General features: G+C 47.9%; 1 protein-coding gene across 1 annotated transcript in view; it reads right to left on the reverse strand.

Annotated features, from left to right (window-relative positions):
* Positions 1-2,128: 2,128 nt before the first annotated feature.
* Positions 2,129-25,169, reverse strand: part of MYO15B (myosin XVB) — a 78,310-nt gene continuing 55,269 nt past the window's right edge. The window contains exons 20-36 of the mRNA XM_056848389.1: positions 23,537-23,720; positions 22,309-22,396; positions 20,863-21,094; positions 19,610-19,728; positions 18,789-18,848; positions 18,504-18,579; positions 17,271-17,389; positions 16,255-16,373; positions 14,441-14,582; positions 13,865-13,976; positions 12,731-12,840; positions 12,615-12,697; positions 10,719-10,837; positions 10,330-10,445; positions 7,259-7,420; positions 2,829-2,950; positions 2,129-2,198 (exon numbers count right to left, since the gene is read on the reverse strand). Of these exons, the coding sequence (XP_056704367.1) occupies positions 2,129-2,198; positions 2,829-2,950; positions 7,259-7,420; positions 10,330-10,445; positions 10,719-10,837; positions 12,615-12,697; positions 12,731-12,840; positions 13,865-13,976; positions 14,441-14,582; positions 16,255-16,373; positions 17,271-17,389; positions 18,504-18,579; positions 18,789-18,848; positions 19,610-19,728; positions 20,863-21,094; positions 22,309-22,396; positions 23,537-23,720 (2,033 nt within the window). The remainder of the gene's footprint in view (positions 2,199-2,828; positions 2,951-7,258; positions 7,421-10,329; positions 10,446-10,718; positions 10,838-12,614; positions 12,698-12,730; positions 12,841-13,864; positions 13,977-14,440; positions 14,583-16,254; positions 16,374-17,270; positions 17,390-18,503; positions 18,580-18,788; positions 18,849-19,609; positions 19,729-20,862; positions 21,095-22,308; positions 22,397-23,536; positions 23,721-25,169) is intronic.

Below are 25,169 nucleotides of genomic sequence, written 5' to 3' on the forward strand. Positions count from 1 at the left end.
CTGCATTAAAAACTCTGGATTGTTTAGGCTGCTCCACAATATCTTCCCCATCGGAGCTGAACTCCCCTTCTTCTCTCTCATATTTGTCCCCTATAGAAGACATAGAATCATCCCCCTCCTCTCCCTGTGCAGTCTGTTGCCCAGAACTGTCCTTTAGTGCCGCCTTGGTTGGCCATCTACCGTCCCCAAAGGTATTGGGCTCATTATTAATAGGTGCCTGGTTGACCTGGTCTCCCATGTGGGAATAGGTTTGGGACTGTTGTAATCCTTGCATTTGCTGGGAGTACAAAGGAGGCGGGGGGGAGGCTGAACCACTCTTAAAACCTCTGCAAAGGAGTCCTTTATAATTGAGGAGAGCTCTGCCCTCAAAAGAGCTAGCCCGCCATCCTGCAAGGGGGGGGAGAAGGTCCTACCGGTAGCCGGTGTCTCCGTTGAGGCTTCAGGTCCGTGAAAAAGGGGCGAGACGCCCACGGACGAAGCTCCATGAGGCAAATGTGAGCCGCTAGCCTCTTGTGTTTGTTTTTGTATAAGTTGCGCAGGAGGAGCGGACGCCGCCGCTGTAATCCCCGCGTCAGACTCTGGGGTAGTACGGGCTAATGGCGAGCCGCCAGCCTCCTTAGTGCGCCCCAGGAGAATTTTGCCGGAGGGAGCGACCGATGCCGCTGTGTTCTCCGGGCTGCTTGCCGTCGCGAGCATTTGTCCGCCTTGCGACGGCGCGGCTGAAGAGCGAGCGGTGGCGATGAGGCGTTTTACACGCTTGTTGCTGGCCGAGACGGCCCTCTTTCGCTTGCCTCCGCTGCTGGAACTCCCTTTTCTTTTAGGTTTAGCCCCCAAGTCAGCAAGTTGACTGGTGGAGGGCATATTAGCCTCGGATGGCTGTAGTAAAGCCGTTAAGAGGCTTGGATCCAAATCTGTTGAGGCGATAAAGTTATCGTCCTGCCGGTCCGCCATTTTGTTTTGGCGGGAAGGATCCTAATAACTATGAATTGATCCCTCCTATTCCCTCACGAAAGGATAGGAGAGAGAGTAATAAGAGACAGAATAGTAGAAGAAATAGTTTGTTAGGTAAGAAAGTTATTAGTAAAGCTTGGAATTTCTAATCCTAATAGCTGAGAGCTGCAAAGGGCTGCTCTCCCGATCAAGGCAGGAAATAGAACTGGCTATAGGGGGCGTTTACCCTCAGAAGTCAAGAAAAATTTAAATATTTAATCCTGCCTCCCGAGCTAAGAGGAAAAGGAAACACCCATCTTGAAGATGCCCTTTGTCCCTCTGAGCCAAGAAACCCACATTTGATATTAATGATTATATATGAGAGTCAGTGTGGTGTAGTGGCTAGGAACGGTGGACCCTAATCTGGAGAACCAGGTTTGCTTCCCCACTCCTCCACATGAGCGGTGAACTCTAATCTGGTGAACCAGATTGGTTTCCCCTTTCCTCCACATGAAGTCTGCTGGGTGTCCTTGGGCTAGTCACAGTTCTCTCTGAACTTTCTCTGCCCCACCTACCTCACAAGGTGTCTGTTGTGGGGAGAGGAAGGGAAAGAGCTGGTTTGATTCTCCTTAAAAAAGGTACAGGAAGTTGGCATATAAAAACGAACTCTTCTTCTTCTAAAGCACCATGGGGTCCATGTATTGGTGGACAAAGGAGTTTTCCTAGAATTGACTGATCTTAAATTTCTCAGTGTGGCATCTTTAAATTTTGGTTTCTGCTCAGCATAGTAGCAGCTAGCCAGAAAAGTATTTTTACAGGTTTTCTATATGAGCTATCTGTACTTTTACTTTTTTCTCTCTCCAGGTGTTACCAATAAAAAACATCTCCTCCCTATTCAAGTGCTTTAGACAAATGTGATACTGCAAACTCAAACAACCCCAGATACCTAGCTATTCTTTATGTTGCTGAGCCAAGAGGAGTAGATATAGAAAGGTTTGTGTCAAGAGAGACTGTGCCTTAGGACATGGGAGTTAGGAGTTTCAAAGGCCTTACTGAAGGACATACTCTCTTCAGGAACACCTCTGCTGACAGCTCCCTCCTGGGAGTGCAGTACGATATAAAGAAGCTGGTTGAACCGTACAAAAACAAAGGAATTTACTTACATGGCAAAATCCCCTTCTACTTTTTCATCTAGAGATCATGGGGTGCTCTCCTCTCCATCTACTAGGAGGCAGCTTTTCTTTGCAGAAGAATTGGTTGCAGCAGGACTAGGGGGACAGATGACGGAGAAGAGAGCACCCCATGGTCTGGACTACTGGCTGGCAACAAGTATGGCAGACCCTGGTAAACCTTCTCAGGTGAGCAGTTCCATGACTACAATGCTTTACGTGGTCGCTTATCATATGAAGAACATAAGAAAGGCCATGCTGGATCAGACCAAGACCCATCAAGTCCAGCAGTCTGTTCAGACAGTGGCTAACCAGGTGCCTCTAGGAAGCCCCCAAACAAGACGACTGCAGCAGCAGCATCCTGCCTGTGTTCCACAGCACCTAATATAATAGGCATGCTCCTCTGATCCTGAAGAGAATAGGTATGCATCATGACGAGTATCCATTTTGACTAGTAGTCATGGATAGTCCTCTCCTCCATGAACATGTCCACTCCCCTGTTAAAGCCTTCCAAGTTGGCAGCCATCACCACATCCTGGGGCAGGGAGGGCCTCAATTTAAGTATGTGTTGTGTGAAGAAATACTTCCTTTTATCTGTTTTGATTCCGCACAATGCAATATCTATCAGTATTAAGCTTGTCACGTGGGCACAGCCTTCCACATGATGGTTGCAACACAGAGAATAATTCTCAAATACCAGAAAATGAATCTCTGGTTTACATTACTTACATGGACTGGGCTTCCCGGAAGTGCACCATGGCAAACTCTACCATGGTGTAGTGGCAGATGTCAGAAGAGGAAGTGCTGCTAGTTGTGCCAGAGATGTCTGACTTCAGGCTGGCCATAGAGTTCTGAAGAAGTAGGGAGATAAATCTCAGAGAAAAATACAACTTCAGGTAAAGTGCATACAGGGTTCTGTTAATTATTGCCCCGACCCCTCTGGTTGGGCAGCATGTTACCAACAAGAAAGACCTTCTCTCAGCTAGAGGGATGAATGTTATACCTAACTATATTTTTGTCTTACAGCATCCAAGTGCTGAGTACCACAACTGTACTGTCGTATTGACAGGTTCATTAATAGCTTCATATGTGGGGGGAGAAAGCCTAGAGTTAGAGCACAGACATGAAAAAGATCACAGATTTGTAATTCGTAAAACACAAATTACACATGTTCACAGCCCCAGGTTGCATCAGGGTTATGTAGGGAGGGTAGGGGAGATTTAAGCTTTCTAATTTTGCTTGGTTTTGCAAAATGAAACTGAGTTCATCATGATGTTATTAGAATATTAAAGGGAAATATGTGTGTTTTTTTCACTTTAAAATGCTAATAACAGTATTGTGAGCCTGGTTTTGATTAATGAAACCAAGGGAAAGTTGGAAGGCTAAATCCTCTCTCCCCTCCCATGCAGTCTCCATGCAAATCAGGTTTGCATACGTATATAATTTGCCTTTTACGGGTGGATGGTGAACTGTGAACGTCAGCACCTCCATTTCTGTTTCTCAGCTTCTCGTCTTTACACAAAAAGGGACAATTTAGCAGTACCAAATATGGGACTAGGCTAAATAACCTGTGTTCCAAATGGAAGCAGAATGGCAGCTGCTTTCATAAGATCACCTATGATAGACAAGAGGAAGAGGTGGGAGATCTTGCAAGATCAGATAATATCACACAAGCTTTTAAAAAATTTGGGCTAGGTGCAGGGGTAAACTGAGCCTAGCCATTTCTCTACTAAAATCCATAGTACACAGCTTTTTCATACACCTAATTCCCAATCTTACTATAGCCCTTGTCCCACATGATTTTTGTCCATGCAGGTCTCATGGGCTGTTTTTGCACGGTTAGGATGTCCCTGGTTCGTCCCTTTCTTGTCTCACACTTTTATATCCCGAGATTGGAAAACCTTATGCATGGGTGTTGCTTGTTGTGAAGAAATTCCTGGGAGTCTCAGGAGCACAGCATAATCACATGCAGAAATCAGGAAGCGCCTGAGTCCCCGTCCCTTTAAATGCTGCATTGAAATTGGCAGTAGTGCTTACTCTAACAAAAATTTCACCTTGCCCCTCCCCTCCCCCCCCCATGAGCGGCCATTTCACAACCCTTCTCGCAAAATGGAGTACAGAATTGCATCCACAAAAGTAAAAGGGGGGGAGGAGTTTCTCTGTCCTGCACACACTGCTGAAACTGACTAGAATAGACAGCATAGAGGCAAGTTCTCCTTTCCTTCCTGTGAATTGCACAAAAGAAAAGGGGGGTTGGAAGATTCTCCGTCCTACACACACTGCTGAAACTCACTAAAAAGAAGCCTCCTTCTCTGGGCTCCCTTGCCATGTTTTTTAAAAAAATGCTGCTGCTTTGATGTAATATCAGTATATCATCAAATCAACCAAAATACTACTCCAAATCGCAGAGAGAGCCAGGGGAGCCTAGGATCGTGCACTCACCCCTCCCATGGGTAAGTCATCACCCAAATGCAGGGGAGGGGAGAGTGAACGTACAATCCTAGCCTCTGCTGCCCCCGTCTGTGATTTGGAGTAACATTTTGGATGATTTGATGATATATTGATATTACATTAGAGTAAAAGAAAAAAATTAAAAAATGTGGTGGTGGGCCCCAGAGAAGAAGCCAACCATGGCTGCCTCTGTCTCCGATATGGCTTCCTGGGGCATTGTGGGGGTGGGGGATGGTTGAAGGCTGGTTGAAGGAGGACTTGGAGGAAGGGGGCATGTCAGAACGTGGGAAGATCGACCCATGGCTGAACTATGCAACTACTCACATCCAAGATAATCTCAGAAGAAAACTTAATTTCGGGATAAAACAGGGATTGGAGAAAACAGGGAAATCGCAGAACAGAAGCAAGCTGAGTCCTGAGGGAGGGGAACATCATGCATAACCCCTGTGGAGAACCAAGACAATCGCAAGAGCATCATGAGATAAACCAACCAAGCATAAATTATCATGGTCTAGGGTTGCCAAGTGCCTGGTGGTGGTGGGTAAAATCCCACTGATCCACCGGGCTGCCCGCCTGCCAGCTGATGGCTGGCATGCACTGTGTGCACATGTGTGCACACGCGTCACTTTTGGGTAAACCTGAGAGTGACGTGGGCGCTCTGGCAATCTCGGATAAAACTGTATGGAAACCACAGAATTTTGGCCGAGATTGCTAGAGCATCCGCGTCGCTTCCGGGTAAACCAGGAAGTGATGTAGGTGTGTTGCATGGGGTGTGTGCGTGCATCATGCCAGGTGCGCACACGCATCGTGTGCTGCAGCCACAGCCCTGGAAAGCTCCCGCCGGTGGAGCTACGGAGCCTGGCAAGCCTACCATGTTCCCTAGCACAGCCTTTTTGGTGGTCAAAGGAGACCCCTCCCCTCCTTTTACCACCAGAGGAAAACTCAGATTATATTTGATGGACATTTACAAAATGGACACCACTGGAATGTTTGTGGTAAATGGTAGGATAATGAAGTTGTTGTTTAGAAGAAGGTGAGGTATGGACCCCATTTTAGTGTATCCCAGTTAGACCATGTTTAAACTTTCAAAATAGGATGAGAACAATCTAAAATGCAAATACTGTTACTGAATAGAAACCCAAGAGATTATATCCCAGATGTATAATATCTTAGTAGAATTGACCAAGGTGAGGAGAGAGAGTTCTTATGTCAGATGTGAAGGTGAAAGAACAGAGTTTGTTTTTTGTAAGTGGACATAATTTTTTTTATTATGCCTCAGTATCAAGGAACCTCAGTTGAAAATCACTTATACGTGGTTTCTTGCGCCTCAAAACTAAATAAATTGTATATATCAAATGTGTTTTGTTATTGGTAATGTGCCAGGATGTGAGCTCCAGTCCTGCGGCAAACCCATAAACAGATTCCATCAGACAGGTTGTGGCTCAGGATGCCATCTTTGGGAAGGAACATATGGTTTTAAAAGACAGATATGGAACACAGGATGAATTCTCCATAGAGACTTGGGCAAGGAGAGTTCTATTGTTACTGGATCAATATTCCTGGAAATGGGGAACGGACCTACGTACTTGGCACTGAGTTTATCACACGGGCTGGTGGATCGTAGGTTCTTGGTGGACAGATAGACGAGATCCCCCACCCTGTATTCCTTACCGGGGGAGCGATGTTTGTCAGTCTGAGCTTTGTACTTTCGTTTGGCTCACTCCAGATTTTTAACCAGCCATGGCCAGGTTGTTTGAATGGAACGCACCCATTCAGCCACATCAGCTCCCCCCTCCTCCTCAGACACATCGACATGGCCCACAGGATTAAACTCTTTACCATTAATAATCTGAAACGGGCTGAACCCTGTGGATTGGTGAACTGCATTATTGTAAGCATACTTGGCAAAAGGCAACAGGTTTACCCAGTCATCCTGATGGTAATTGACATAACAGCGCAAATAACATTCCAAGACTGCATTTACCCGTTCGGTTTGACCATCCGTTTGGGGATGGAAGGCACTAGATAGTCCCTGTTCCACTCCAACCAGTTTGAGGAAAGCTTTCCAGAATTTGGCCACAAAATTTGAACCCCTGTCCATCACCACCTTGCACGGGAAGGAATGTAGACAGAAGACATGTGACACAAAGAGGCGGGCCAATTTCGGGGCAGAAGGGATACCTGCGCAGGGCACAAGATGCACCTGTTTTGAAAACAGATCAGTAATCACCCAAAGTACAGTCTTTCCCCCACTAGGGGGTAAATTCGTCATGAAGTCCATTGCAATCACCTCCCAAGGCTTAGAGGGGGTCTCTAATGGTTGAAAAGTCCGGGCGGTTTTCCCTGTGCCCGTTTGGCCACTGCACAGATGGGGCAGCTGCAGATGAAGGAGTCCATATCTGACCACATGCCCGCCCACCAAAATTGCCTCCTAAGTAAATGCAACATCTTAAGGAATCCGAAATGTCCGGCAGTCTTGGCACCATGAACCAAACCCAAAACCTCCCCCCGTAACACCTCTAGTACATACAGTTTAGAATTCTTGTACCAAAATTCCCTGCGTTTAACTAGAGAAGCTGGAAGGGTCTGCGAGGAAAGTTCCGCTTGATAACTATGAAGAAGAGTGTCCCTAAAGGACTCGGACAGACCTTCCACCCCCCACCCCGAGTAGTGCCGGCTGGCAGCTGAAGAGAGATCGGACTTAATACCGGAGTGGGGGGTGGCTGAACAGGGTGCTCGGGTCCCCGTGTCTTGGGAGACATGGCTGTAGAACGCTCCGAAGGAGGAGGAAGCGAGATGGGTGGTGACACCGGCTTGCCCGGGCGCAGGGCATCCATCCCCTCTGGAAGCGGCAGTGGCGGGGAGTGAGTCTGAGAACGGGTTTGCAGAGCCAGAGTGGGCACTAGGCCCTGTTGGGCAGGGGTGAAGAGCGACTCTGTGGGTCGGTCAACCTTGGTGGGATATTTGGGAAGTCTAGATAGGGCGTCAGCCAGTAGATTTTGCTTCCCTGGTACGTGCTTCAGGATGAATCGGAATTGGGCAAAGAAGTCCGCCCAACGTACTTGTTTTGCGGACAGTTTGCGGGCCTCCGTTAGGGCAACCAGATTTTTGTGACCGGACCACACTTCAAAAGGCACCGTGGAACCCTCCTAAAACTGCCTCCACACTGTCAAGGAATGTTTTACAGCGGCGGCTTCCTTTTCCCAAATAGCCCAATTGAGTTCGGATTGGGTAAACTTTTGTGGAGAAATAAGCACATGGACGCAGGTGTCCATCCTCCCCCCATTGCAGAAGTACACCTCCCATAGCTATGTCGGAAGCGTCTACTTGAACTATCAAAGGCGGCTTGACACTGGGGGGTCCACTCCACCCGGGCGTTGGGTAAAGTGGCCGAATCTCCCTTCCCTTTAGTCTTAAGGAGATCCGTGATGGGCAGAGCAATCTGAGCGAAATGAGGGAGGAACGCCCTGTAAAAATTTGCAAACCCGAGGAATCCTTGGACTTGTTTGCAAGTAGAGGGTGGTTCCCAACTAAGCACAGCTCGCACCTTTTCTGGATCCATAGTCAGTCCTTGGTGCAAGACAACATATCCTAGGAAGGTTAATTGCTTTTTGTGAAACTCGCATTTAGAAAGTTTGGCATAGAGCTGATCTCTAAGAAGTTGCAATACCTCTCTAACCAAAGCAACATGTTCCTCCATGGTTTTGGAGTAAATAAGAATGTAATCCAAATAAACTACCACTCCTCTGAACACCAGGTCATGGAGGATCTCATTAATGAGTTGCGTGAAGACCCCCGGGGCCCCTTTTAATCCAAACGGCATCACTATAAATTCGAACATCCCAAGCAACTGGAGAAAGCTGTCAGAGATCCATCCCCCTCCCGAATTCTGACCCTGTAATAAGCCTCGACTAAATCCAATTTAGTGAAAATGTGTCCTTCTTTCAATTGTCCCAAGAGTTGAGAAATGAGGGAGATGGGGTAGGCATTCGTTTGAGTAACAGCATTGAGTTTCCGGAAGTCAATACACAAATGCAAATCCTCCGTTTTTTTCCGCACAAGAAAGGCTGATGCTGAACAGGGCGTGGTCGGATGAAACCGCGAGCCAAGTTTTTGTCTAAAAACTCGCGGAGCACTGTTCGTTCTGTAGGGCTCATTGGGTAAATCTTACTTTTTGGCAGTTTTTCATCCCCCACCACCTCAATGGCACAATCAGTCCGGCGGTGGGGAGGTAAAACATCACACTCCTGCACATTGAATACATCCGCAAAGTCCTGATAGTCAGGTGGCAAGTGGGTTGGACTGGAGGGGTCCGAGGCAAGAGCAGGGGTTGGTGTGACTATGGTTTTAACAGCCACGTCAGGTCGGTGTAATTCACACAACGGGCTATTGAACGTTAAAGTCCCAGCATCCCAGTCTATGGCGGGACTGTGTCCTTTGAGCCAATTTGCTCCCAACACCACCGCATATCTAACATTAGGCACAATAGTAAGGTTGATTTGTTCCCAGTGGTGGCCAATTCCCATTGCCACCCTGTCAGTGCAACGATCTACCGGGGCCCCCTTGAAGTCACTGCCATCCATCTGGGCGAACTGGACCGGAGCAGGCAGAGGGACTGACTTCACCTGGAGTGCCTTAAAAGTGGTTTGTTGCAATATGACATCTACATACACAGTCTCTTCCACTTCACTCACCATGAAGGGGGCTTCGGGTCTTGCTTCTCAGGAACTCCTGCGGGGGTCTGCAGTATTGCCCCCTCTACCGCAGATCCAGTCCGTTTTTTTGGCGGTTCAAGGGGAGACTCCAGATAAAGGGCAGGGAGTTCCAGTGGTCACCCTCCTCAGAGGAAGTAGAGCTGATCTCTCCAGGGTAGTAATTGTAATCCTGGACCCCGACGGGTCCACTGGCGAAGGGTCCGTCGTCACCTCTCCAGCAAGCACAGCATGGGGTGCTTTTCGTCTTGGAGCGACGCTTCGCCCGACCGCGGCGCCTCTCCCTCGTGCGCGTCCCCTCCGGCGAGGAGTCCCCGCCGGCTGGGTAGAGGGACTCGGTGGTCCCTGACGTGACGGGCAGGCTGCTGCGAAGTGGCCCATGGCACTGCAAACGAGGCAGGCTCCCCGTTGAAATCACAATGCTCGTCCAGTGGAGGTAGAAGTTGGAGGAGGGTCGCCTTGGCCTTCTCTCCCTGGAACGGATCCTCGAAGCGTCTTCTTAACGCTCGCATGAATTCATTAAGCGACCGTATGGAGCGGGCCCGAGTATCAAACTGGAGAACCATCCAATCTGCGGCTTTTCCAGCCAAAAGCGAGGAGACGAATCTCACTCGGCTGTCTTCCGTGGGGAAAGAATGCCCCTGCTCCCTCGTGTAACTGTCCACTTGGTGTAGAAAACAGGGCAACGCATCAGCGGAGCCATCAAATGTCACTCGTAGACGGGGTTGCTTCCACTGCACAACCGGGACTACAGGGGGTGGTGCTGGTGGTTGCCCTGGAGCCAGTAGTACCGGGGCTGGCTGTCCTGGTTGCCCTGGCTGTGACGGCTACCCTGGTTGCGCCGGGGCCAGCTGTCCCGGCTGCGCCGGGGTTGGCTGTCCCGGTTGTCCCGGGGGTTGTTGATTTGGGACAGGCGCCCCTTGAGTACGCTGCAGGCAACCATACTCTTGCATCACTAAGTCCAGTTGGTCCTGCATCTGGGCCATACATTCCATTCGTTCTCGGTTTTGAAACCGCAAGGCATGGATTTCTTCCTCAGTCCCCCCAGTCCGTCGGGCTTGGCTAACTTGGTAATTGGTATTCCAGTCGCCTTTCTCGACGTACTCAGTCTCCTCCTCCTCATACTCGTGGATATCAGGAGCAAAGGTGAGCCGCTGTCTGCGTGCTACTTCCCGGGGTTGTCCTGGTTCCGGGGAGCCCCAGGAGAACGAAGCGAAAGACCAGTCCATCCCCCCGGTAATTTTTGACCGTGTTTCAGTCCCTGCCGTCGCTTGCGCCCGAGCAGTGGCCGCCTCCGCCAACAGTTGGTTTTCCGCTCGCCTTTCGTCAGCGAGCGCTCGGCCCGCCTCGAGTTTGGCGGCAGCAGCAGCCGTCACAATTGGTTCGGCAGCTTGTTCCAAGAGCATTTGGATCTCCTTGTGTTGTCCCAACAGTGGTAGGACCTGTGGGGCCAGGCCTGCCGAGGCAGGACTGAACTCGGGAATCAGTAACCTTTCGACGTCGGCTGCCGTCGCCGTGGCCGGCGTTAAATCCACAAGCACCAGGACCGTCTTGGCGGCCGCATTTTGTGCTTCCCTGTGGCATAGGGCGGGATCCGGAACGGTTTGCGGAACGTCTACCTCCCGAGCCCCCGCCATTGGGAAACCGAGCTTGATCAGGGCCGCCGACTCCTGTTGCGGTTCGCTGAGCGTCAGCTCAGACAACAACCGGGTTAGCAAGGCAAGGTCCTCCTGCGCCAACCGGGTATCTTCCAGTAAAGCATCCAGTCCCAAAAGGTCGTCGCGGGCACGTAGATCAGTGTCCTGGGTCCTCCAGGGGGTCGTCTCTGCCAGGCGACACCACTGATCAGTCAGCAGCCAAACCAGCCGGGTGGCCTCCGCGTCAGTTTGCAGCGTCTCTTCCAAGACAGCATGCAGTAAACCGGGATCCTCGGGGAGCTCGTCTCGCGCCCCAAGCTGAGGAGACGAGTGCCTAGGTGAACCCTCCAGGGCTCCAGCCAAGGTCAGCAATTAAATCCGATGAGGACGGATGACTAGTGTCATAAAGTGAGCTCTAGTCCTGCGGCAAACCCATAAACAGATTCCGACAGACAGCAAGTCCACGAAAGCAGTTTTATTGATTAGACTCGACAGGTTACAGAAGCCATATTCAGAATGACACTAGTAAGGGGCTAAGGCAAAGCACATGGCATATATGGAAAAGCAAAAGGAGATAACCAGTAACCCAGGCAACCCCCCTCCCAGGGGCAGGAAAGAGTACTTGGCAATTCCCACACTAAAGGAATCTATGAAGTCTAAACATGGGGCACGGACTGGCTTTGGAGAGAACTGCAAAACAACACCTGGGAGCACAACCATGAACTGTTCTCATGGCCTGCTCCTGACACAGGAAGAACACATATTTTGAACATGTGGTGATTATGCCCCCAAGCTTCAAGATGGTGGGATATGGCTAAATATTTTCTTTTAATATTTAGGGTTGTTACATTTATATCCTGCCTTTCTCCCATGATAGAACTCAACGTGACACACATGGGGTCCCTAGGGAACCGTCTTTCCAGGCAAATGGCCAGACTCATACATGCTTAGCTTCAACAAGGTGGCTGTATTAGGTGCCCTCCAACCACACCCCAGGTCCAATAATCTCACATAGGCTCAGGAAGGATCTAAAAAAAAAACTTTATTGGGTATGCTTCCATGTATGACTATAATATAGAGGTGTTTTATTTTGATTTTATCGATGGCAGCAAAGGTCATAGATGCTAGACATTGAAAAACCTGTACAGTCCTGGGTCAGGAGGAGAATATAATAAATACCTGTCATACAGCTGAAACAAATGAATTTATATATAAGTGGCATTGGTATCTACAATCTGTCAACAATATTAAATGTATCTTGGTTAAGAGCAGAAAAGTACTAAAAACAGCAAAATGGCCACACTCTGCAAATTTGAAGATTTTGTACAACAAATTCTGGAAACATTACAGACATTTGCTGCTAATATTATTTTCTTCAGGCTTTGGGGGTCAGGCCAATCTATAATGATTATACCAAATGCTATACATATACACCTATGTAAAGTGCAAAATTGTGACCCCTTTAGATTACACTGAAATAACTGATTAAGTTTTTGTTGAAATTTCAATTGCAGTTCTGATCCCTCCTTCTTAATTATTGTATTGACCATATGTTATTTTGTTAGGGTAATAAATGATCAATGTGGAGAAAGGGGAAAAAAGACTCTCCTCCAGAAAAGAACTTTCATTCCAGCAGGCCTTTCACTGTACGCATTGAATCCTCTTGCAAACCCCCTCTGTCTGTACAGTTGTGTGAGATCCAAAGTCCCTTCTACCTGTCAGATAGCCTTCCTTGAGAATTATCCAATAATCCATCTGCAGCTGCCTCAGACTGCCTCACCTTCTTGCTATAGATTTTCTCCTGAGGGTCTCTCTTTGTGCTATTCTTGACCTCTTCCTGTCTGTTCAGATGGAGGCTGAGGTAATCAGGAGCTGCCACTTGCTGAACCAAGCCGGAAGGGAAGAGGCCAGAGCGACCACCAACGGAACCGAACTGCCAGCCTGTGGGGGAAGAGGGAGAAACTCAGGTAAAAACACTGGGCTGGATCCAGCAATCTATGGGCCGAAGGACTGCAAATCTTTTCCCTCCACCCTCATCAGTCCTTTCTGACCCCAGTAAAGTTGGTTCCCAAAGTTATGCCTTTTACTGAAAGATGGATTAAGTCGTAACAGATGTTCCTCTCAATACCTGTCTTCCATCTAAGTTGTCCCAGCAGCCTAATTTTCTCAGGATACCATCCACATACATATTTTAAATAATGTAAATATGCTCCGTGACCTCTGTGTATTGCTATATCTGTAAGTGGTGCTTACAAATGTAACTGTCCCAAGCCACCCCCAGAGCCCTGGGCCCTCCCGGTCGACCCCCACTCAACCCACATCCATGCATGCTCCCGGGAATGAAGTATGCCGACAAAGCCCAACCCGCAGAGTTGCCCCCACCAGCCGAACCGGGGGCAGACAACCACCCCTGCACGCCTCATCATCTCCCAGCCTTGGAGAGCCGGAAAGGCATAGGTACATAGCACACCGAGCCCGTCTCTCTCTATCCAGGGCCTCGGCAGCTGGGAGACAATGGGCCAACCCTGGAGGAGTCAGAGATTGGCCATGGACCAGAAAAGGCAGCAACAAAGGCAATCGGGAGGGAGGGAGGAGTCCCAAACCTCAGCCAGGCCTGAATCATGGGGACAGCAGCAGACCCTTTCCGGAGGCGTAAGAACACACAAGGTGAAGGTGGAGGGTAAGACCAAACAACGAACACCTGGAACGCACAACGTGAAGGTTGAGAGTGAGGCAGGACCAGGTGCAGATGGTGGAGGGCCAGGTAAGAAGGCTGATCGGTTGAGAGCAGATCCACCCCAGCAAGTTTCAGGGTGGCACCATGGGGTGAGAAAACATATGGGAAGGCCCCAGGGGAGGAGCCTGGGAACATAGGACCTGGATGGGGTGGGACCAACCATATATGAAATGCCAGTGACAGATGCAATAACCAGCCAGATCCTAGGACACAGCTGGACTCCATTACCTGACTCCAGTCCATCCATGGGCAGCAACCGGATGAAATCACCTTTCTTGAAGTTTAAGAGGCTCTTGTCATCAGTCATGTAGCTACGCAGAGCAATGACAAAGTTGGAGTCCTTTTGATGATTGCAGAAGAAGAAGAAGAGTTGGTTTGTATATGCCGACTTTCTCTACCACTTCAGGAAGAATCAAATAGGCTTACAATCACCTTCCCTTCCCCTCCCCACAACAGACACCCTGTCAGGTAGGTGGGGCTGTGAAAGTTCTAAGAGAGCTGTGACTAGCCCAAGATCACTCAGGTGGCTTCATGTGTAGGAGTGGGGAAACCAACCCGGTTCACCAGATTAGCATCCACAGCTCATGTGGAGGAGTGGGGAATCAAACCTGGTTCTCCAGATCAGAGTCCACTGCTCCATCCCACCGCTATTAACCACTACACCACACTGGCTCTTGCTGGAAGGGAAGAAGAGCATCATAAAAGAGTTATAGTTATTCTAATGATGGCAATGGGTCTCCAGCCTACATTTTACTGTGCCCAAAGGTAGTGGGGAGGAACCTGTTTCAAACAGGGCTCTCTTACCTGTTTCAGTTCGTGGAGGAAGAGCTCCACCATGGCCTTGATCTGCCGGGCCTTTGGAGAGTGAAGGATGAGCTGCTCACTCTTCAGAGAGAACTGAATGATGTTCCGGCCAAACACCTCTAAGGACAGCACTTCTGCATAACTGCAAAACCCAAGAAATGCAGTTCACACTTGGGACACGCTCAGAGACAGTCCCCTCGCTGTGGCCATGTTGCCTCAGATGATTCACAAGAGAGATCAAGATGAGAAAAGCCCCCATGGCCACATATAAATATATATTCTATATTTCTATGCTGTTTTCCTGCCATTATGCTTGAAGTATTTTCTATATATACCAACACTCCCTGTCTCACAATACTAGAATCCAGGGTTGTCCGCTGAAGCTGAAGGGTGAAAGATTCAAAACAAATAAAAGCAAGTATTTCTTCACACAACGCATAGTTACATTGTGGAACTCCCTACCCCAGGATGTGGTGATGGCTGCCAACTTGGAAGGCTTTAAGAGGGGAGTGGCCATGTTCATGGAGGAGAGGGCTATCCATGGCCACTAATCAAAATGGATACTAGTCATGATGCATACCTATTCTCTCCATGATCAGAGGAGCATGCCTATTGTATTAGGTGCTTTGGAACACAGGCAGATTAATGCTGCTGCAGTTGTCTTATTTGTGGGCTTCCTAGGTTGGCCACTGTGCGAACAGACTGCTGGACCTGATGAACCTAGGTCTGATCCAGCATGGCCTTATGTTCTTATGTTCTACACATTAAAACCAACAACAGCCAATCATCAGACAATCAGCACAGTACCATATCAGGTTCCCAAGGCCGTACATTTACCCTGAAAAATCACTGGAGTCTGCCCTTTCCACACTTCTGTACACAGCTCATTCCAAAGGACGGCAGCTGCCATTAAAAAAGCCCAAAGTTTGAGCTGAAACCATCATAGCTTCCCTCAGCACTGGAACTGGAAGCAGCTCCTGCTTAGATGAGCACAGGCCTCTCACAGACTTGTATCAGGAAAGGCGGTCCAGTAAATTGGATGCTCATATAACAGGAAACATAAAAGGTGCCAAGACATGAGAAAGATGTACAGAGATGGCAGGAACTAAGGAGGCCATGTTTGTCCACCCTCTTACCCCAAACAGAATCATGCACCCACCAGTCCCATGTAGGTCCAACAATACAATCCAGCGCATAGTGTGCCACCCCCAGAAAGGAGGGGAATGGCAGAGCAAACAGCTCCAGGTAACTCAAGCAACTGAGCCAAGCTCAAGGAGAAGACCAAACCAACTCCAAGGGGAACATCTACTACTTGCATGGCTTCTAAACTCCTGCATTTCTATATCTAAAAGTCTGCGACAAGGCATCCTCAAACTTGCTGACCCTATGGCATTTTTGGAATTTTGAGATCAGGTAGTTGGCACCACAATGAGATGGCTACTGTGCACGCTGGGTCCAGCCACAAAATATTGGGAAGCCCCACAAAACGTTAGGTGGTTTCAAGCCAAGCAGCCCCGTATGAAGGAGGCAGCTGTTTCAGAACAAGTGCTCCCTGCAGACGGAAAAGAGATCCCGCCTCGGCTCTTCTGAAGAAACTCCTACTCTGAAGAGGAGGAAAGCCAGGATTGGCTCTTTGGGGGAAAGGCAAGTGGAAGCCAGGAAACACTTCGGCAGAGGACATGGTGGCTGTGAGCGCACCACAGTGGGGATCACGGCTGTAGACGTTAATGAGGTAGTGTCGTTGCCTGTTGCCATGGAAGACAGAAAGCAGCGCCCTTGCCCTACTCTTTGGATGGTGTTTTATTGCCTCTCACCTGTAGCTGCAAAGGATTTTCAGATGCTCAGGGATGCAGTTGGCTGCTTTTGTCCTCTTCAACAGTCGCAGTCCCCGGTGAGAAACACCCAGAATTTGGACGTCGCTCCCGTTTTCTCCCTGTCAAAAAATAATAATAATTCAAAGTGGCTTAAGGCTGGTCTCTGCCGATGGCTCATATATTAGAGGCAGCTTTAGGTCAGAGATCACAAGGAGCTTGGAAGAAGCATCTTTGCAGCAGCTGCCCCAGTGCTGTGCCTGTTTTTCTTAGAGTAGGAGTAGAAGAACAAGAGTTGGTTTTTATACCCCCCCTTTTCTCTACCTGTAAGGAGTCTCTAAGTGGCTTACAATTGCCTTGCCTTCCCCTTCCCACAACAGGCATCTTGAGAGGCAGGTGGGGCGGAGAGAGTTCTGAGAAAACTGTGACCGGCCCAAGGTCACCCAGCCGGCTGCATGTGGAGGAGTGGAGAAACCCTTGCATGTAGAGCAGCTGTGGGCTAAAGGTGAAGGTGGCCACACAGGTAAGTTTGCCATGCTCATCCAGGGCCACATTTATATTGGGCCTGGCATCCTATTTGTTGGGGAAGGGCCTAGGCCATAACCATACACCCTGATGCAACAGTTTGTAACTGGAAGGAATTTTGTTCACATGGAGGAGCATTCAGTGAGGATATCCCTAGTTATAGTTTGAAGTGTGGTACAGTCCCAATAAGGTTGTACCATGTCATTATTTTGAGTATGCAGTTTTGCTCTAAGACTTGTTAGGTCAGCCTTAAACATAGTGGCCTGTACCACACCACTCCACTGAGCAAAGTCTGATGCCTTTTTCTAGCCTGGAGGGCGTTCCTCCAACAGAAGTGGCTCCTCCTCCAATGGCGGGACATTTAATTAGCTGCCAGGCCCCGGTAATGAAATAATGGTAGGGGACAAAGCTGGACAATCCACCTCCAGCCATATGAACTCGCCAAGAAATTCTCTCTCTTCTACAGGCTGCCAACAGTAGGCAGTCGGACTTACCTTCACCGGGAAAAGACGAGAGAAATAGTTGGCCCAGTTATCACGAGCAGCTACCACGATCCTCTTCTTCATGCCATCATCTGGAATGGAGCTGGCATCCATGCCCACCTGGAACTCCGCTGCCGAGGATGCAAAAGGAGATGTTTCAGCAGCAGAGACAGGAGGAGTCTTAGGGCCAAAAAAGTGTTACATTTGACGCATGTTGGGACACGGGTGCCCGACCTGACTTGTAGCCAAACAGGGCAGGGACTAACTTTTAAAAACATCTTCATCACCTCACAGGGCTGCAAACACTATCCTCCCACAACATTTTCACTGTGGAAACATAAGAGCATAAGTAAGGCAATGCTGGATCAGAGCAAGGCCCATCAAGTCCAGGAGTCTGTTCACACAGTGGCCAACCAGGTGCCTCTAGGAAGCCCACAAACAAAACAACTGCAGCAGCATCCTTCCTGTGTTCCACAGCACCTAATGTAATAGGCCTGGTCCTCCAATCCTGGAGAGAGCAGATATGCGTCATGGCTAGTATCCATTTTTACTAGTAGCCAACTTGGAAGGCTTTAAGAGGGAAGTGGACGTGTTCATGGAGGAGAGGGCTATTCATAGCTACTAGTCAAAGTGGATACTAGTCATGACACATACCTGTTCTCTCCAGGATCAGATGAGCATGCCTATTATATTAGGTACTTTGGAACACAGGCAGGACAATGCTGCTGCAGTCGTCTTGTTTGTGGGCTTCCTAGAGGCACCTGGTTGGCCACTGTGTGAACATACTGCTGGACTTGATGGACATTGGTCTGATCCAGCATGGCCTTTCTTATGCTATGTTCTTATGACACAGATGCCGAAGGATGATTTAGACATTAAAAGTGAGGGAGGAGTTATTTTCCCAAGTTACTGCTATGGTTCCTTATTATTTCTCAGCCACAGCCACAAAGACCAAAGGGAACTAGTTTGTATGTGGCTAGCATAAGTCAGCAGGGATGCAGAGATAATTCTAAAATCCTATTAATCACACTTGAAAACCCCGAGAGTATTTTGCAGGTTGTGATGGGTTCACTGTGTGCTTGACTGGACACAGACAAGTGTGCTAGATACATAGCATTCTCCACATTCTTAAAGCACAACCTGTGACCGAGGCAAGCAGCTCTTCAGTTCCCGATGGAAGATGAGTGCCCCTGGAGATATTAGGGGCAGAGACAGGAGTAAGTAGTATAAGAGGAGATTGCTTACTTAACAGATCTTTCATCTTGCGCTTCTCTTCTTTGGAGATCCGAATGCACGAATCTGAGTAAGTATCTCTCATGATCTGAACAAAGAAGTTTGGCTTCCATTAGACTTGGTTGCTTTAAACAGGAAAGGTCAAGGGCAAACTCTGAAGCCAGAAGCTCCAAAGAACAAGCAGGTGCGTAATTTGAAACAGGGAAAGTAGCAAAACCACCATGAGGAAAGAAAAGAAACCCTTTGTGGAAAAACTAATGGAAGAAAGGGGGAAAGAGTAACATCTGGAGCATTTACCTGGTCACATAGCAGATTCAGGCAATAAGGGTGACTGAAGTTTTCCTTGGGGTAAAAAACCTGTCAGGGAACACCAGATACAAAATTGCATTCAAGACAAGCAACGTACGACCGCCATCCAAACCAGTCAGTGATCCAATGCTTGTAGGCAAGCTTTTCAAAGGCACAATTCTGGGTGACTATCATAGGAGGATAATGGGCATCCACTGGCTTGACACAAGGGACACTTTCACACATGCCAAATAATGCACTTTCAATCCACTTTTAAAGCATTTTTAAAGCTGGATTTTACTGTATGAAATGGCAGAATCCACTTGCAAATGATTGTTAAAGTGCATTGAAAGTGGATTGAAAGTGCATTATTTGACCTGTGTGAAAGTGCCCAAGGAGTAAGCAAGCTGGTTCTTCCCCTGCTGTTTGTCTCATTACAGAGACATATATCTAATGCAATTCCATTACAGCTGGATTAATATTTGTTTCAGCATCGCCACATCTACCCAGAAGTAATTCTCACTTTGACCATCCTATGGGTCCATTTCCCCAAACTGACCTCTCTCCAACCCTGCCTACTTGATGAGGTCATAATCCTGTGGCGGGCCCATCACAACTTCTTACTTGCATGTGTCTTCTAAAATGAGGAAAGGCATTGAAGTTGCTCAAGCAGATCCCAAAGACGTGATGATCCATCAGTGGAGATGGGGCTAAGCTTCTAGGTTTCCTGACTTGTATGGGGAGCACAGACAGGGAAACTGGCCACATCAATCCTAGCAAACAGTCCCTGCTACAAAAGCAATGCTGGGATGCGATGGGACTTGACGTACTTCTTTACGCAGGAACAGTTTCCAGGTAGGGTTGGCATAGGAGAAGCAGACTCTAATTGCAAGATGGAAGAGTTGGGTTTTGGAACTGGCATTTTCTTCCATTGCTGTCAAATCTGACCCTAAAAGGTGACAAAAGGGAAATTAAGAAGAATCTCATAGAAACATAGAGTTGGAAGGGGCCATACAGGCCATCTAGTCCAATACCTGGCTTAATGCAGGATCAGCCTAGAGCATCCCTGACAAGTGTTCGTCCAGCTGCTGCTTGTAGACTGCCAGTGAGGGGGAGCTCACCACCTCCCTTGGTAGCTGATTTCACTGTCGAACAACTCTTACCTGTCCCCTCTCAACCTCCTCTTCTCCAGACTAAACATTCCCAAGCCCCTCATCCTGTTCTCATAGAGCTTGGTCTCCAGGCCCCTGATCATCCTAGTTGCTCTCTTCTGAACCCGCTCCATTTTGTCCACATCCTTTCTGAAGTGAGGCCTCCAGAACGGCACACAGTACTCCAGTGCAGCCTGACCAATGCAGAGTACAACGGGACTATAACATCTTGCAATCTGGATATTATGGCTCTCACCATTATGCACAGTGAAATTCTGCCCAAAGATAGTAATTCAACCCCACTGAAAATGCCTGTAAGGATTTTTATGATTTTTGTTGGTTCAGATTTAGAACCCACTCTATCCACAAAGACTCTAGATGGGGAAGAAGCTTTATAAAACAAAGGCAGCTACCTAAGGGGCAACCATTTAGTGGCTCAGAACAAGTCACAGATGACTCACTGGTAGAGCATCTGCTTCACGTGCAGAAAGTCCCAAGTGCAATACCCAACATCTCTAGTTAAAAGGATCAAGTCGTGGGTGATGCGAAAGACCTCTGCCTGAGACCTTGGAGAGCTGCGGCCAGTCCCAGTAGGCAATACTGACCTTAACAGACCAATGGCCTGACTCACTATAAGGCAACTTCATGTGTTCATCAGCACCTTAACAATGGGGCTGATAGTACTTTAAAACTGCTCTGCACTGATTATTCTTTGTACCATAAAGACATATCATTTGTTCAAAAGTACCATGGACATCAGTCTTAAATACAACTTGACTTGATTTCAGATTTGGAATGAGTTTCGGCTGAAAAATAATTAATTCAGTATTTATAAAGTGCATTTTTGTTAGGAAGACACTATGCTCGTGATGCCCACAGGGCTGAACTCAGCCAGTTGTCCTCACAAAGAGAATTCAAGAACCTCCACTTACGATTCAAGCTAGCTGCGCTGTCTGAAGAAAGGGAAGGTGCTGGTGGGGGCGTCCTAGGGGCAAGATGAGGAAGCGGAACTCCTGAGGCAGGGGGAGAGGTGGGGCCATGAGCAAAAAGGTTCATGAGGGGCAGCTGTTTTTCTTTGATGGTGCTGGACGGCTTGACAGGTGGTGGAGGAGGAGGAGGAAGAGGAGTTGCTTGGGGGCTGCTCTCTAGCGATTCAGAGGATGGCTGGGACCAAGAGGGAAAGCAGAAAACACGTTAAGAGTCACACACTGCACAGATAAGTATCTCTAACAGCCTTGCTGCTGTACTCTGTAACAGCCACACAGAATCTAGAACAGCAGCCTAATTTTCTTTTAACCCTGTGTGTGTGTGAGTGTGTGTGTGTGTGTGTAGTGTTTTCCACACACAACAGGGCTTTTCCAGGTGTTTTTTTAAACTGGAAACTAAATATCATTATATTGAAGAAGAAGAAAAGTTGGTTTTTATTCCCCGATTTTCTCTACTTTTTAAGGAGTCTCAAAACAGGTTACAATCGCCTTCCCTTCCTCTCCCCACAACAGATACCTTGTGAGGTAGGTGGGGCTGAGAGGGTCCGATGAGAACTGTGACTAGCCCAAGGTCATCCAACAGGCTTCATGTGTAGGAGTGGGAAACTCAACCCGGTTCACCAGATTAGCGTCCACCACTCATGTGGGGGCATAGGGAATCAAACCCGGGTCTCCAGATTAAAGTCCACCACTCTTACCCACTACACTAACACCACACTACATTACACCAAGGTGTTACAGTATGTATAACAGGTTCTCTGAATCCCCAGCTTTCATTTTAAAAAAAGTCTCTAGCACCTTTCTTTCCCCTTATGTCCTGCAAGCGAAGGTGCTAAGAGACTTACTTTTCTTAAAAGGAGGTTTAGGGAAAATTGAAGAAAAGCTGTGGAAATACCAGGTGATGCAGAAATGCACCATAATGTTGTAGGGAAGCAGGAAAAAACCCCACTTCCCAACAGAATCGAACTTGGGGAAGATATCCTGTATGGAAATGGCCAGTGTTAGCAATGAATGACCTGTCATTCAAACCCTGGCAACTTCCATTTTAGACTCTCATATCTCCCCCCCCCCCCACAAAAAGAAAATATTCATAAAGCTTCAATTTGATAAGGTATTCAGCACTGCTCTAAAAATAGAGGCAGATAATGGGGTTGATGGCTTTAGATGCTATATACATATGGAGGCATATATAGGATTCGCTTACTTTACCCCCAGAAGAACCTAATAAAGTAGGCTAATCTGAGACATAATGATTTGCCCAAAGCCATCCAGTGAGCTTCATGGCTGAGGGAAGATTTGGACCATCGAGTCCTCATAACACTCTAGCTATTGTACTACACTGGCTCCTCACTGCATTAATTACCAGAGTTCAAACGGCAAGTTATCACTCACCTCTGAAGGACTCAATCCCACAATCCCTAGCTTTGTCAGAGCTTCCTCCTTTGGGTCATTCTTCTTCACGAAACGGTTTGTGACAGGTCTTCAAGTCCAAAAGGAAAGAGAGCCATTATTAGATTGCTGAATGGACTGCCAATAAAATCAAACGCAACAAAATGCCTGTCTTCGTAGACATCCTCACCTGTACACTCTCTTGCAGGCATGGTAACAGCAGCTCCCATGGCTGCTCCCATGCTGGTCAGAGGACATTTGAAAACTGCTGAGCAGTTAGCACAGGGATACAAAATGAACATTAGCGAATCAAAACAAAAGCCCCAAATGTCCCTATTCATTTATATCAGGGGTGGGGAACCTTTTTCCTGCCAAGGGCCATTTGCATATTTATAACATCATTAGGGGCCATACCAGGCATAGATCTCCCGGCGGGGGGGGAGGGGCTAGGGTTGCCAGGTCTCCAGCCACCATCTTGAGGTTAAACCAAACCAAATAACCACTGTGCTGTAATAATATTGAAGAAATAGGAAATCAGCACAACGCTCACACACTTTAAACACTTTTTTGCTGTACAATGACAGTTACTATGATTTCAAATACAGATATAATAGTACATTGGTCACACAATCCGCGACCTATGTCAATCATAAACCATACATGAAAAGTAAGACTGCGGAAAGGTCCCAAAGAGTTCTCAACCACAAAACAAAACAGCAGAATTTCAGCCTAGCTGCGTGCACAGCTGAAAGCCGTGCTGTAGAACGGCAAGAAGCCTGTAGGCATGGAAACCCCACACACATACATTCACGCACCCGGCCGCGCAAGCTCTTTGCTCTTTTCTACTGATACTGGAAGTAATACAGGCTTGTTGGGGGAGGGAAATTACAAGAACTGGAGTGCAGGAAGGTAGAGCATGAGAGGGGCAGGGTTTAACTTCTCTCATCCATATATTTTATTTTTGACTAAAAAGTGATACACAGACACACACACATTTTAGAAATGGATGGGTGGACTTGTGTATAAATACACAATGATCCCCCTGAAGAAAACCTCCCATCAGTGCTGGGTCCACGACCATGAATATAATGCCCATTGACTTGGGAGGTCCATCATCTACGTGACTGCCATTCCTACAATAACCTACAATATCAGTAGATGTTCTTGGGTTAGTATGCAACTCACTGCAGCAACCTTGATTAACAAGGCATTTCATGGGGGTCTTCCTTACCTGGTAGGCATGATAGGTTTTGGTGGGGGGACTGGCCGGGTCTTGTGTGTTTTAATGATTTCCCGTATCTCCTTGCTGGGTTCAGATTTTGGTGTCAGTTCCGCATGCTTCACCCTAGGAGGAAGGGCCTTGTTTACTTTCATTTCTTGCTCATTGTCTTCCTGTGTGGGAGGAGGAGGAGGGCCTGCACAAGAAGGTGGACTTTTTAATGAGGGGCACATAAAAATCTTTCTGTACTTCCACCTTCACACTCAACCTGATTCTTCTCCAGTTCTCTCTCCTCAGTTCTTTCCCAAACCCCTTGCTATTTCCCTTTTTAGCTGCCTCTCTTTTTGGCGATGTTTGAAGCTAGTGTGGCCAATGAGGTAATCAGGAAAGCCCAGCTACCAAAAAACTTGTGGGAAGAACAGATGAGTGGGAATAACCAAGGTGAGCAACTCGCAGCTCTTCCGGTATCTCCGTCCTGCAAGCATGACCTTAGTAGATTCTATCACTGCGTAATCTTCCTAATCCTCTGCATGAAAAGTACTAGGGTCTTCATATTCTAGCTTGTAAAGTGGGTAGGAATGATTAGTCCACAGAGAAATCTTGGGTGAGGGACTTGTTGGCTGAGTAATTACACAACAGAGCTGCACAAGAAGAAGAGTTGGTTTTTATATACTGACTTTCTCTACCACTTAAGGAAGAATCAAACTGGCTTACAGTCACCTTCCCTTCCCCTCCCCACAACAGACACCCTGTGAGGTAGGTGGGGCTGAGAAAGCTCTAAGAGAGCTGTGACTAGCCCAAGGCCACCCAGCTGGCTTCAGGTGTAGGAGTAGGGAACCAACCCGGTTCTCCAAATCAGAGTCCACCCCTCCAAACCAGCACTCTTAACCACTACACCACGCTGATGATTAAAGTGTAGAGCAAGCTTTATTCAGGAATTAACAGACTTGATAGTGAAAAGCAGAAATAGAAATAGTTTCCTAGCCACATCACTAGTTGAGAGAGAGAGAGTTGTGAGTGTGGAACATCTGAGAAGAAGCATGGTATTGCCCCAAGAGTATCTGGAGACAGACAAGGAAGGACACTTGTCAGAAATAAGGTCCTGACCCCCTATCCTATCTAACTGTGAGGGCCATCTGGTTTTGGCTCCTATCTGTTTCTATCTCTCCCTCTTTGAACTCGTACAAGCAGTTCGCACCTCTGTGTATCTTCCTGAGTCCCCCGCCTCGTCCTTCTCGCCCAGGTGCCACCTCTCCTCCCCTGCTGTGCCTTCTGCCTTCACTCCCTCGGGCTGACTCCGGCCTTGAAATGCAGATAGCCCTCACTGTCTCTCTAGGACTGTTTGATGTTTTATGTTGCACCGGTTTGCCTTGTAACCTCCCATGTCTCCCATGCGTGTGAACCTTCATGCCCTGTAGTAGATAAATACTGTAACCCCGATAAGCTAGTCACTCGCAACTTTGGATCCATGAGCCTGTCTTCTCTATCTGAAGCCTTCAATAAATCTTTTGTTTCTGCATCCAAGTCTGAGCAATTGATTTGGCGAAGTTTGCCCAGCTAGGTTGGGGACTCTCACATTAAGTTGCGAGTCCTTGCCTCTTCGTTCTGCATCTGTACCCTACGGGACAGCTATGTCAGCCGACGA

Source organism: Euleptes europaea, chromosome 1, assembly GCF_029931775.1.
Source record: "Euleptes europaea isolate rEulEur1 chromosome 1, rEulEur1.hap1, whole genome shotgun sequence".
Classification (NCBI taxonomy): domain Eukaryota; kingdom Metazoa; phylum Chordata; class Lepidosauria; order Squamata; family Sphaerodactylidae; genus Euleptes; species Euleptes europaea.